The 14,518-nt window shown below is 43.5% G+C and overlaps 1 protein-coding gene across 1 annotated transcript in view; it reads right to left on the bottom strand.

Moving 5' to 3' along the window:
* Positions 1-7,311: 7,311 nt before the first annotated feature.
* The window catches only part of LOC307139541 (kinesin-like protein KIF20A), a gene marked incomplete at both ends in the record, with an annotated part of 70,922 nt that continues 63,715 nt past the window's right edge, over positions 7,312-14,518 (bottom strand). Inside the window, 5 exons of the mRNA XM_079838537.1 lie at positions 7,312-7,554; positions 8,951-9,070; positions 9,155-9,406; positions 12,361-12,526; positions 13,642-13,781. Of these exons, the coding sequence (XP_079694663.1) occupies positions 7,312-7,554; positions 8,951-9,070; positions 9,155-9,406; positions 12,361-12,526; positions 13,642-13,781 (921 nt within the window). The remainder of the gene's footprint in view (positions 7,555-8,950; positions 9,071-9,154; positions 9,407-12,360; positions 12,527-13,641; positions 13,782-14,518) is intronic.

The raw sequence follows: 14,518 nt of genomic DNA, 5'->3' as shown, positions 1-14,518 counted from the left end.
AGTGCATCCATCCATCATAAAAGTGCATCTGTCCATCATAAAAGTGCATCCATCATAAAAGTGCATCCATCCATCATAAAAAAGTGCATCTGTCCATCATAAAAGTGCATCCATCCATCATAAAAGAGCATCTGTCCATCATAAAAGTGCATCTGTCCATCATAAAAGTGCATCTGTCCATCATAAAAGTGCATCTGTCCATCATAAAAGAGCATCCATCCATCATAAAAGTGCATCCATCATAAAAGTGCATCCATCCATCATAAAAGTGCATCCATCCATCATAAAAGTGCATCTGTCCATCCATCATAAAAGTGCATCTGTCCATCCATCATAAAAGTGCATCCGTCCATCCATCATAAAAGTGCATCTGTCCATCATAAAAGTGCATCTGTCCATCCATCATAAAAGTGCATCTGTCCATCATAAAAGTGCATCTATCCATCATAAAAGTGCATCTGTCCATCATAAAAGTGCATCTGTCCATCATAAAAGTGCATCTATCCATCATAAAAGTGCATCCGTCCATCCATCATAAAAGTGCATCTGTCCATCATAAAAGTGCATCCGTCCATCCATCATAAAAGTGCATCTGTCCATCATAAAAGTGCATCTGTCCATCCATCATAAAAGTGCATCTGTCCATCATAAAAGTGCATCTATCCATCATAAAAGTGCATCTGTCCATCATAAAAGTGCATCCGTCCATCATAAAAGTGCATCTGTCCATCCATCATAAAAGAGCATCCGTCCATCATAAAAGTGCATCTGTCCATCCATCATAAAAGTGCATCTATCCATCATAAAAGTGCATCTGTCCATCATAAAAGTGCATCTGTCCATCATAAAAGTGCATCTGTCCATCATAAAAGTGCATCTGTCCATCATAAAAGTGCATCTGTCCATCCATCATAAAAGTGCATCTATCCATCATAAAAGTGCATCTATCCATCATAAAAGTGCACCTGTCCATCATAAAAGTGCATCTATCCATCCATCATAAAAGTGCATCCATCCATCATAAAAGTGCATCTGTCCATCATAAAAGTGCATCTGTCCATCATAAAAGTGCATCTGTCCATCATAAAAGTGCATCTGTCCATCATAAAAGTGCATCTGTCCATCATAAAAGTGCATCCATCCATCATAAAAAAGTGCATCCATCCATCATAAAAGTGCATCTGTCCATCCATCATAAAAGTGCATCCATCCATCATAAAAGTGCATCTGTCCATCATAAAAGTGCATCTGTCCATCATAAAAGTGCATCTGTCCATCATAAAAGTGCATCTGTCCATCATAAAAGTGCATCCATCATAAAAGTGCATCCATCCATCATAAAAAAGTGCATCTGTCCATCATAAAAGTGCATCCATCCATCATAAAAGAGCATCTGTCCATCATAAAAGTGCATCTGTCCATCATAAAAGTGCATCTGTCCATCATAAAAGAGCATCTGTCCCTATCCATCATAAAAGTGCATCTGTCCATCATAAAAGTGCATCCATCATAAAAGTGCATCCATCCATCATAAAAAAGTGCATCCATCCATCATAAAAGTGCATCTGTCCATCCATCATAAAAGTGCATCTGTCCATCATAAAAGAGCATCTGTCCCTATCCATCATAAAAGTGCATCTGTCCATCATAAAAGTGCATCCATCATAAAAGTGCATCCATCCATCATAAAAGTGCATCTGTCCATCATAAAAGTGCATCTGTCCATCATAAAAGTGCATCTGTCCATCATAAAAGTGCATCTGTCCATCATAAAAGTGCATCTGTCCATCATAAAAGTGCATCCATCCATCATAAAAGTGCATCCGTCCATCCATCATAAAAGTGCATCCATCCATCATAAAAGTGCATCTGTCCATCCATCATAAAAGTGCATCCGTCCATCCATCATAAAAGTACATCTATCCATCATAAAAGTGCATCTGTCCATCATAAAAGTGCATCTATCCATCATAAAAGTGCATCCATCCATCATAAAAGTGCATCCGTCCATCCATCATAAAAGTACATCTATCCATCATAAAAGTGCATCTATCCATCATAAAAGTGCATCTGTCCATCATAAAAGTGCATCCGTCCATCCATCATAAAAGTGCATCCGTCCATCCATCATAAAAGTGCATCTGTCCATCATAAAAGTGCATCTGTCCATCATAAAAGTGCATCTGTCCATCCATCATAAAAGTGCATCCATCCATCATAAAAGTGCATCTGTCCATCATAAAAGTGCATCTGTCCATCATAAAAGTGCATCTGTCCATCCATCATAAAAGTGCATCCATCCATCATAAAAGTGCATCTGTCCATCATAAAAGTGCATCTGTCCATCATAAAAGAGCATCCATCCATCATAAAAGTGCATCCATCATAAAAGTGCATCCATCCATCATAAAAAAGTGCATCCATCCATCATAAAAGTGCATCTGTCCATCCATCATAAAAGTGCATCTGTCCATCCATCATAAAAGTGCATCCGTCCATCCATCATAAAAGTGCATCTGTCCATCATAAAAGTGCATCTGTCCATCCATCATAAAAGTGCATCTGTCCATCATAAAAGTGCATCTATCCATCATAAAAGTGCATCTGTCCATCATAAAAGTGCATCTGTCCATCCATCATAAAAGTGCATCCGTCCATCATAAAAGTGCATCTGTCCATCCATCATAAAAGAGCATCCGTCCATCATAAAAGTGCATCTGTCCATCCATCATAAAAGTGCATCTATCCATCATAAAAGTGCATCTGTCCATCATAAAAGTGCATCTGTCCATCATAAAAGTGCATCTGTCCATCATAAAAGTGCATCTGTCCATCCATCATAAAAGTGCATCTATCCATCATAAAAGTGCATCTATCCATCATAAAAGTGCATCTATCCATCATAAAAGTGCACCTGTCCATCATAAAAGTGCATCTGTCCATCCATCATAAAAGTGCATCTATCCATCATAAAAGTGCATCTGTCCATCATAAAAGTGCATCTGTCCATCCATCATAAAAGTGCATCTATCCATCATAAAAGTGCATCTATCCATCATAAAAGTGCATCTATCCATCATAAAAGTGCATCTATCCATCATAAAAGTGCATCTGTCCATCATAAAAGTGCATCTGTCCATCCATCATAAAAGTGCATCTATCCATCATAAAAGTGCATCTATCCATCATAAAAGTGCATCTATCCATCATAAAAGTGCACCTGTCCATCATAAAAGTGCATCTATCCATCCATCATAAAAGTGCATCCATCCATCATAAAAGTGCATCTGTCCATCATAAAAGTGCATCTGTCCATCATAAAAGTGCATCTGTCCATCATAAAAGTGCATCTGTCCATCATAAAAGTGCATCTGTCCATCATAAAAGTGCATCCATCCATCATAAAAAAGTGCATCCATCCATCATAAAAGTGCATCTGTCCATCCATCATAAAAGTGCATCCATCCATCATAAAAGTGCATCTGTCCATCATAAAAGTGCATCTGTCCATCATAAAAGTGCATCTGTCCATCATAAAAGTGCATCCATCATAAAAGTGCATCCATCCATCATAAAAAAGTGCATCTGTCCATCATAAAAGTGCATCCATCCATCATAAAAGAGCATCTGTCCATCATAAAAGTGCATCTGTCCATCATAAAAGTGCATCTGTCCATCATAAAAGAGCATCTGTCCCTATCCATCATAAAAGTGCATCTGTCCATCATAAAAGTGCATCCATCATAAAAGTGCATCCATCCATCATAAAAAAGTGCATCCATCCATCATAAAAGTGCATCTGTCCATCCATCATAAAAGTGCATCCGTCCATCCATCATAAAAGTGCATCTGTCCATCATAAAAGTGCATCTGTCCATCATAAAAGTGCATCTGTCCATCATAAAAGTGCATCTGTCCATCATAAAAGTGCATCTGTCCATCATAAAAGTGCATCCATCCATCATAAAAGTGCATCCGTCCATCCATCATAAAAGTGCATCCATCCATCATAAAAGTGCATCTATCCATCATAAAAGTGCATCTATCCATCATAAAAGTGCACCTGTCCATCATAAAAGTGCATCTATCCATCCATCATAAAAGTGCATCCATCCATCATAAAAGTGCATCTATCCATCATAAAAGTGCATCTATCCATCATAAAAGTGCATCTGTCCATCATAAAAGTGCATCTGTCCATCATAAAAGTGCATCTGTCCATCATAAAAGTGCATCTGTCCATCATAAAAGTGCATCTGTCCATCATAAAAGTGCATCCATCCATCATAAAAGTGCATCCGTCCATCCATCATAAAAGTGCATCCATCCATCATAAAAGTGCATCTATCCATCATAAAAGTGCATCTATCCATCATAAAAGTGCACCTGTCCATCATAAAAGTGCATCTATCCATCCATCATAAAAGTGCATCCATCCATCATAAAAGTGCATCTGTCCATCATAAAAGTGCATCTATCCATCATAAAAGTGCACCTGTCCATCATAAAAGTGCATCTATCCATCCATCATAAAAGTGCATCCATCCATCATAAAAGTGCATCTGTCCATCATAAAAGTGCATCTATCCATCATAAAAGTGCATCTGTCCATCATAAAAGTGCATCTGTCCATCATAAAAGTGCATCTGTCCATCATAAAAGTGCATCTGTCCATCATAAAAGTGCATCCATCCATCATAAAAAAGTGCATCCATCCATCATAAAAGTGCATCTGTCCATCCATCATAAAAGTGCATCCATCCATCATAAAAGTGCATCTGTCCATCATAAAAGTGCATCTGTCCATCATAAAAGTGCATCTGTCCATCATAAAAGTGCATCTGTCCATCATAAAAGTGCATCCATCATAAAAGTGCATCCATCCATCATAAAAAAGTGCATCTGTCCATCATAAAAGTGCATCCATCCATCATAAAAGAGCATCTGTCCATCATAAAAGTGCATCTGTCCATCATAAAAGTGCATCTGTCCATCATAAAAGAGCATCTGTCCCTATCCATCATAAAAGTGCATCTGTCCATCATAAAAAGTGCATCCATCATAAAAGTGCATCCATCCATCATAAAAAAGTGCATCCATCCATCATAAAAGTGCATCTGTCCATCCATCATAAAAGTGCATCCGTCCATCCATCATAAAAGTGCATCTGTCCATCATAAAAGTGCATCTGTCCATCATAAAAGTGCATCTGTCCATCATAAAAGTGCATCTGTCCATCATAAAAGTGCATCCATCCATCATAAAAGTGCATCCGTCCATCCATCATAAAAGTGCATCCATCCATCATAAAAGTGCATCTGTCCATCCATCATAAAAGTGCATCCGTCCATCCATCATAAAAGTACATCTATCCATCATAAAAGTGCATCTGTCCATCATAAAAGTGCATCTATCCATCATAAAAGTGCATCCATCCATCATAAAAGTGCATCCGTCCATCCATCATAAAAGTACATCTATCCATCATAAAAGTGCATCTATCCATCATAAAAGTGCATCTGTCCATCATAAAAGTGCATCCGTCCATCCATCATAAAAGTGCATCCGTCCATCCATCATAAAAGTGCATCCGTCCATCCATCATAAAAGTGCATCTGTCCATCATAAAAGTGCATCTGTCCATCATAAAAGTGCATCTGTCCATCATAAAAGTGCATCTGTCCATCATAAAAGTGCATCTGTCCATCATAAAAGTGCATCTGTCCATCATAAAAGTGCATCCATCCATCATAAAAGTGCATCCGTCCATCCATCATAAAAGTGCATCCATCCATCATAAAAGTGCATCTGTCCATCCATCATAAAAGTGCATCCGTCCATCCATCATAAAAGTACATCTATCCATCATAAAAGTGCATCTGTCCATCATAAAAGTGCATCTATCCATCATAAAAGTGCATCCATCCATCATAAAAGTGCATCCGTCCATCCATCATAAAAGTACATCTATCCATCATAAAAGTGCATCTATCCATCATAAAAGTGCATCTATCCATCATAAAAGTGCATCCGTCCATCCATCATAAAAGTACATCTATCCATCATAAAAGTGCATCTATCCATCATAAAAGTGCATCTGTCCATCATAAAAGTGCATCTGTCCATCCATCATAAAAGTGCATCCGTCCATCATAAAAGTGCATCTGTCCATCCATCATAAAAGTGCATCTATCCATCATAAAAGTGCATCCGTCCATCATAAAAGTGCATCTATCCATCATAAAAGTGCATCTGTCCATCCATCATAAAAGTGCATCTATCCATCATAAAAGTGCATCCATCCATCATAAAAGTGCATCTATCCATCATAAAAGTCGCTTCAGAAGGCCTTTATTAACCCCTGGAGCAGTTATATGATGGATTGATGCACTTTTATGGACTTCAAAAATGACAAGTCACTGCCATCATAACACCTGATGAAATGTCTTTAGTCACATGTGGCGCTGATCTCCGGCTCTTAGAGCTCGCGCTGCTTCACACAGGCCTTACACACACACACTCAAACATCATCAGATCCGGCGGGATGAGTCCACACACACACACTCAAACATCATCAGATCCGGCGGGATGAGTCCACACACACACACACACACACACACACACACACACTCAAACATCATCAGATCCGGCGGGATGAGTGCACACACACATCATCAGATCCGGCGGGATGAGTCCACACACACACACACACATCATCAGATCCGGCGGGATGAGTCCACACACACACACACACACTCAAACATCATCAGATCCGGCGGGATGAGTCCACACACACACACACACACTCAAACATCATCAGATCCGGCGGGATGAGTCCACACACACACACACACACACACACACACACTCAAACATCATCAGATCCGGCGGGATGAGTCTCCACACACACACACACACACACACACTCAAACATCATCAGATCCGGCGGGATGAGTCCACACACACACACACACACACACTGTTAATCTACACCCCTGTTATAGTTAGAGGTTAGCGACCCCTAGCGGTGAAAAACAGTGTAGCTTTAATATACTACTATGTTAAACTAAGCAACACCAAAATTTAAATATGTATATTTAGACTGAACAAATTTGTTTGCCTATTAAATTCTGAAGTCCACCTTGAGCTGATAACTCCTCTTAGTTCTGAAGCCCAGTCTTGGACTGTGTGCTGTAATCTGGTGATCAAATACACTCTCGAAACACTGCAGAGTTTTAAAACAGACTTTATTAGACAAATAAACACCTCAGTAAAAACATTGAATGGCTGTATAGAGATCGCGACTCATCCTCAGCTGGGCTTCTTCCTCAGAGCCGTGGCCCTCACAGACTTCCTGATGGTGCGGCACAGACTTCCTGTGGAGGGCGGGGTCATGGAGCCTTTAATGTTGAGCAGGAGCCCACACCGGGCCCTAGCCGGAGCCGGAGCCGGAGCCGCGGACCCACCGGCCAGCCGGGCGTTCTCCTCCCGCAGACGACCCATCTCCTGCTCCTTAGACAACCCCTCGCTCTGCAGGCGCTCCGATCTCTGCTCCTGTCAGCAAACCAGTGCTCAGAACCAGCTCAGGGGCATATAAATCATCCATCCATCATAAAAGAGCATCTATCCATCATAAAAGTGCATCTGTCCATCATAAAAGTGCATCTGTCCATCATAAAAGTGCATCTGTCCATCATAAAAGTGCATCTGTCCATCATAAAAGTGCATCTATCGATCATAAAAGTGCATCTGTCCATCATAAAAGTGCATCTATCCATCATAAAAGTGCATCTGTCCATCATAAAAGTGCATCTGTCCATCATAAAAGTGCATCTGTCCATCATAAAAGTGCATCTGTCCATCATAAAAGTGCATCTATCCATCATAAAAGTGCATCTGTCCATCATAAAAGTGCATCTATCCATCATGAAAGTGCATCTGTCCATCATAAAAGTGCATCTGTCCATCATAAAAGTGCATCTGTCCATCATAAAAGTGCATCTGTCCATCTGTCCATCATAAAAGTGCATCTGTCCATCATAAAAGTGCATCTGTCCATCATAAAAGTGCATCTGTCCATCATAAAAGTGCATCTATCCATCATAAAAGTGCATCTGTCCATCATAAAAGTGCATCTATCCATCATGAAAGTGCATCTGTCCATCATAAAAGTGCATCTGTCCATCATAAAAGTGCATCTATCCATCATAAAAGTGCATCTGTCCATCATAAAAGTGCATCTGTCCATCATAAAAGTGCATCTGTCCATCTGTCCATCATAAAAGTGCATCTGTCCATCATAAAAGTGCATCTGTCCATCATAAAAGTGCATCTGTCCATCATAAAAGTGCATCTGTCCATCATAAAAGTGCATCTGTCCATCTGTCCATCATAAAAGTGCATCTGTCCATCATAAAAGTGCATCTGTCCATCATAAAAGTGCATCTATCCATCATAAAAGTGCATCTGTCCATCATAAAAGTGCATCTGTCCATCATAAAAGTGCATCTGTCCATCATAAAAGTGCATCTATCCATCATAAAAGTGCATCTGTCCATCATAAAAGTGCATCTGTCCATCATAAAAGTGCATCTGTCCATCTGTCCATCATAAAAGTGCATCTGTCCATCATAAAAGTGCATCTGTCCATCATAAAAGTGCATCTATCCATCATAAAAGTGCATCTGTCCATCATAAAAGTGCATCTGTCCATCATAAAAGTGCATCTGTCCATCATAAAAGTGCATCTGTCCATCATAAAAGTGCATCTGTCCATCATAAAAGTGCATCTATCCATCATAAAAGTGCATCTGTCCATCATAAAAGTGCATCTGTCCATCATAAAAGTGCATCTGTCCATCATAAAAGTGCATCTGTCCATCATAAAAGTGCATCTGTCCATCATAAAAGTGCATGGGCACACAGCAGGTTCCTCAGCACGTGTTTTAACCTGATTTGAGAGCTGGTTCTGTAGGTTTTGGACCTCTGCAAGTTTCTCCATATAGCTCTCTCCAGCTTCCTGAAGAGTCTCGTTCAATTCGCCGATCCGCCGCTCCAGAGACACGATCAGCTGACACACACACACACACACACACACACACACAGTGAGGTGCAGAACCAGTCAAGCGGACACAGAAGCCGTCAGTGTGTTTACCTCTTGCTTCTCAACACACATCTCCTCCACCACACACTTCTCCTTGTACAGCATCTTCAAGCGCTCCGCATCTGCAGAGGCAATTGATTGGAGATCATTCACGACATTAGTGATGAGTTTATACTGCAGAAACTCTGGACCCTCACCGGTGTCTGAGGAAGAGCTGGTCTGCGTGGAGCCGTCCTGGTGGAGGAGCGGAGCACCAGAACACCGGCACTTCTGCTCCAACTCAAACACACGCTTCTCTAGCACCTGGAAATACAACTGCAATAAATACACACTATATTACTGGAGTATTGAGACTCCCTCCACATCCCTGAGTTCAGGCACTCAATCCCTTCATAGTCACAGAGCGGGGTCAGCACATGCTGAGGGTCACAGAGCGGGGTCAGCACATGCTGAGGGTCACAGAGCGGGGTCAGCACATGCTGAGGGTCACAGAGCGGGGTCAGCACATGCTGAGGGTCACAGAGCGGGGTCAGAGCATGCTGAGGGTCACAGAGCGGGGTCAGCTCATGCTGAGGGTCACAGAGCGGGGTCAGCACATGCTGAGGGTCAGAGAGCGGGGTCAGCGCATGCTGAGGGTCACAGAGCGGGGTCAGCACATGCTGAGGGTCACAGAGCGGGGTCAGCGCATGCTGAGGGTCAGAGAGCGGGGTCAGCTCATGCTGAGGGTCACAGAGCGGGGTCAGCGCATGCTGAGGGTCATAGAGCGGGGTCAGCACATGCTGAGGGTCACAGAGCGGGGTCAGCACATGCTGAGGGTCACAGAGCGGGGTCAGAGCATGCTGAGGGTCACAGAGCGGGGTCAGCGCATGCTGAGGGTCACAGAGCGGGGTCAGCGCATGCTGAGGGTCAGAGAGCGGGGTCAGCTCATGCTGAGGGTCACAGAGCGGGGTCAGCGCATGCTGAGGGTCAGAGAGCGGGGTCAGCGCATGCTGAGGGTCACAGAGCGGGGTCAGCACATGCTGAGGGTCACAGAGCGGGGTCAACACATGCTGAGGGTCACAGAGCGGGGTCAGCGCATGCTGAGGGTCAGAGAGCGGGGTCAGCACATGCTGAGGGTCACAGAGCGGGGTCAGCACATGCTGAGGGTCACAGAGCGGGGTCAGCGCATGCTGAGGGTCACAGAGCGGGGTCAGCGCATGCTGAGGGTCACAGAGCAGGGTCAGCGCATGCTGAGGGTCAGAGAGCTGGGTCAGCTCATGCTGAGGGTCACAGAGCGGGGTCAGCGCATGCTGAGGGTCAGAGAGCGGGGTCAGCTCATGCTGAGGGTCACAGAGCGGGGTCAGCTCATGCTGAGGGTCACAGAGCGGGGTCAGCGCATGCTGAGGGTCACAGAGCGGGGTCAGCACATGCTGAGGGTCACAGAGCGGGGTCAACACATGCTGAGGGTCACAGAGCGGGGTCAGCGCATGCTGAGGGTCAGAGAGCGGGGTCAGCGCATGCTGAGGGTCACAGAGCGGGGTCAACACATGCTGAGGGTCACAGAGCGGGGTCAGCACATGCTGAGGGTCACAGAAGTGGCCAACTTTCTGCAGAATCAAGAGCTCCAGACCTCCAAACTTCTGTGGCCTTCAGATGAGCTCAAGAACAGTGTGTAGAGCTTCATGGATTGGGTTTCCATGGCCGAGCAGCTCATCCAAGCCTTACAGCACCAAGTGCAATGCAGAGCGTGGGATGCAGTGGGGTAAAGTGCGCCGCCACTGGACTCTAGAGCAGTGGAGACGTGTTCTCTGAGTGACCAATCACGCTTCTCTGTCTGCCAATCCCATGGACGAGTCTGGGTTTGGCGGTTAACTTGCCTGACTGCATTGTGCCAAGTGTAAAGTTTGGTGGAGGGGGGATTATGGGGTGGGCTTGTTTTTCAGGGATTAGTTCCAGTGAAAGGAACTCTTAATGCCTGGAGCATCAGACCAACTGCAACAATGAGTAAATCAAAAAGGAATATCAAGATGAATTTATGCAAAAATGCCTGAAAAGTGATTTAATGGCCAATGGCCCAAATTCATGTGGTGTGGTCGAAGTAAGGCATAATTGCCGTTCGACTTGGCATGCTGCACTGAATATGAAGAGTTGTGATTTTTGGCCAAACCATTCAAAATGTTATAAGCAAAAATAGCCTCATATCTCCTGACCACTGGGTGGCACTGCAGGTCGCCTCAGGTCATGTTGGCATAACACACAGAAGCTAAAGCGTTGCGGAGATCTGGCCTCATGCTCATTTTGGCGTTAGTTTGAATGTCATTTAAAAATAGTTTAACAAATGGTCAAAGTTCAGTTTTCGTGAAAATCAGAGCAACGGCCGAGGAGGAGTTTGAAAAAGTAGGTGTTGGGGTAATTCTAAAATGGCGGAAAAATTATATCATGCATTCAAATCTTGAAACAACGAATAAGAAAAGAGGATTTGCTTCTCAATTCACTTTTTTAAAAGCATCTCTTTAGTTTTTATAACTTTGTATTTCTGTTTTAGTCACTATATCAGATTAAGCTAAAGCTTCAAATAAGTCTATTTTTTTATTTCAGTCAACATTTATTTAATTTCAAGTAATTACGTTTTTTAATGGTTTTAGTGAACTATTATAACCCTGATAGTTTATTGAATATGTGTCAAATACTGGTCTTTCCTCCTGACTATGAATTAAATGGGAATTAAATTAAATACAGTTTATTGTGCAAGCAAAAACGAATATATAATGCGTGACTTTTAATGATAAACAAGCTGGAAATACACCAGGACTCTTATTTTGAAATGTCTGCGCCTCTATTGCAGTTGCAGGAGCTCATTCAAGTTCAGATGAGGAGATAAATATGCGTCTAAAACATATTACTATGTAAACATGGTAAAGTAATCTTCCCTAATCGACCCTCACTAACATTTTCATCTTATTTTTATTTGTTGACGAAAATGGCAGTTGATAAATATGCGTCTAAAACATATTACTATGTAAACATGGTAAAGTAATCTTCCCTAATCGACCCTCACTAACATTTTCATCTTATTTTTATTTGTTGACGAAAATGGCAGTTGATTTTCCTCATAGTTTTTGTTATCGTCTCGTTTTCGTCAGTGAAATTAACACTTCTTGGCCCCTAATAAAAATAATCATGCTACACCTACAACACTAGATTTGTCATTAATAAACGCAAACAAAAGCTTATCCGTCACACCAGCACTAGGGTTATATCTGAGTAAGTGTGTGTGCCTGGACTCGCTCCTGCTCTTCGCTGTATTCGGCGATGGGGATGTAATCCTCCTCCAGTCTCTCCAGAGCGCACTGGTACGCGTGATCCTTCAGCGCCTCTTTATACATCTCAAACGTGCTGTCCATCTTCTCGTCATAGCTCTCCTTCAGGTCCACCAGCTGACGACTGCAAACACACACACAGTTAAACAGAAAGAACCACACACACACAGTATAGGGGGTAAAGTTAGGACAATTCCAAGGGCCCCTGTCAAATAGGTGAAATCTAATAAAACAATTATATTATATACTATATAAACCATCATCATTGAGTAGATTTCAAATAATAAAATGAATGATATCTGATTTACTTATTTTGGCAATAAAAGTTAAATATCCCCATTGACCAAAAAGTAAACGATCTGCTGCAGCATAGCGTCCACACACACACACACACACACACACCTGTGCAGCTCCTCCGCCTCCAGGATCTGCTGCAGCATGGCGTCCCCTCACACACACACACACACACACACACACACCTGTGCAGCTCCTCTGCCTCCAGGATCTGCTGCAGCATGGCGTCCCCACACACACACACACACACACACACACACACACACACACACACACACACACGTGCAGCTCCTCCGCCTCCAGGATCTGCTGCAGCATGGCGTCCCCTCACACACACACACACACCTGTGCAGCTCCTCTGCCTCCAGGATCTGCTGCAGCATGGCGTCCCCTCACACACACACACACACACACACACCTGTGCAGCTCCTCCGCCTCCAGGATCTGCTGCAGCATGGCGTCCCCTCACACACACACACACACACACGTGCAGCTCCTCCGCTTCCAGGATCTGCTGCAGCATGGCGTCCCCACACACACACACAAACACACACACACACACCTGTGCAGCTCCTCCGCCTCCAGGATCTGCTGCAGCATGGCGTCCCCACACACACACACACACACACACACACACACACACACACACACACCTGTGCAGCTCCTCTGCCTCCATGATCTGCTGCAGCATGGCGTCCCCTCACACACACACACACACACACACACCTGTGCAGCTCCTCCGCCTCCAGGATCTGCTGCAGCATGGCGTCCCCACACACACACACACACACACACACACACACCTGTGCAGCTCCTCCGCCTCCAGGATCTGCTGCAGCATGGCGTCCCCTCACACACACACACACCTGTGCAGCTCCTCCGTCTCCAGGATCTGCTGCAGCATGGCGTCCCCTCACACACACACACACACACACACACACACACCTGTGCAGCTCCTCCGTCTCCAGGATCTGCTGCAGCATGGCGTCCCCCATCTCCTTCCGGATCTGGATCTCCTGGAGGAGGTTCTTCCTCCGCTCCGCCATCAGCTTCACACGCAAACTCTCCACCAAGCTCAGCAACTCCTGCGAGAGAGAGAGAGAGAGAGAGCGAGAGCGAGAGCGAGAGAGAGAGAGAGAGAGAGAGAGAGAGAGAGAGAGAGAGAGAGAGAGAGAGAGAGCGAGAGAGAGAGCGAGAGAGAGAGCGAGAGAGAGAGAGAGAGAGCGAGAGAGAGCGAGAGAGAGAGAGAGAGAGAAAGAAAAAGAAAAATTTAAGACAGCTGGCAAACCAAAAACACAGACAACCAGACGATTCAGATTTACGCCTTCATTATTGTGAGGAGCTTAAAAAATATAAAAACACACTCAGAAAGAAGAAAGAACAGTACGTCCAGAATCAGCTCAAAACTATTGAAGAATCTGTCCATTCAAACAGTTTCTGGGACAACTGGAATCTCCTGAATAAAAAGAATCATGAACAAACAACTATACAAGACGGAGACACCTGGAAAAACCACTTCGAACAACTGTATAGCAAATTAGACATGAATATAGAACAAACACAGATATCTGAAAAATTAAACCATATAGAAACCATAATTGGCAAATACCAAAATCCTCTAGATTACCCAATCACAGAAAAAGAGCTGACGGATAAAATACAGGCCCTGCCAACAAAAAAGGCAAGTGGACCGGACGGCATCCTAAATGAAATGCTTAAAAACACTAACCCCAAATTCAGATTGGCCATAATGAAACTGTTTAACTTGGTTCTGAGTGTTGGTTATTTCCCTGACACCTGGAATAGAGGACTCATAACGCCC

Source organism: Gobio gobio (assembly GCF_949357685.1).
Source record: "Gobio gobio genome assembly, chromosome: 2".
In the NCBI taxonomy this organism is placed as follows: domain Eukaryota; kingdom Metazoa; phylum Chordata; class Actinopteri; order Cypriniformes; family Gobionidae; genus Gobio; species Gobio gobio.
This window is presented reverse-complemented; position numbering and strand designations above follow the sequence as displayed.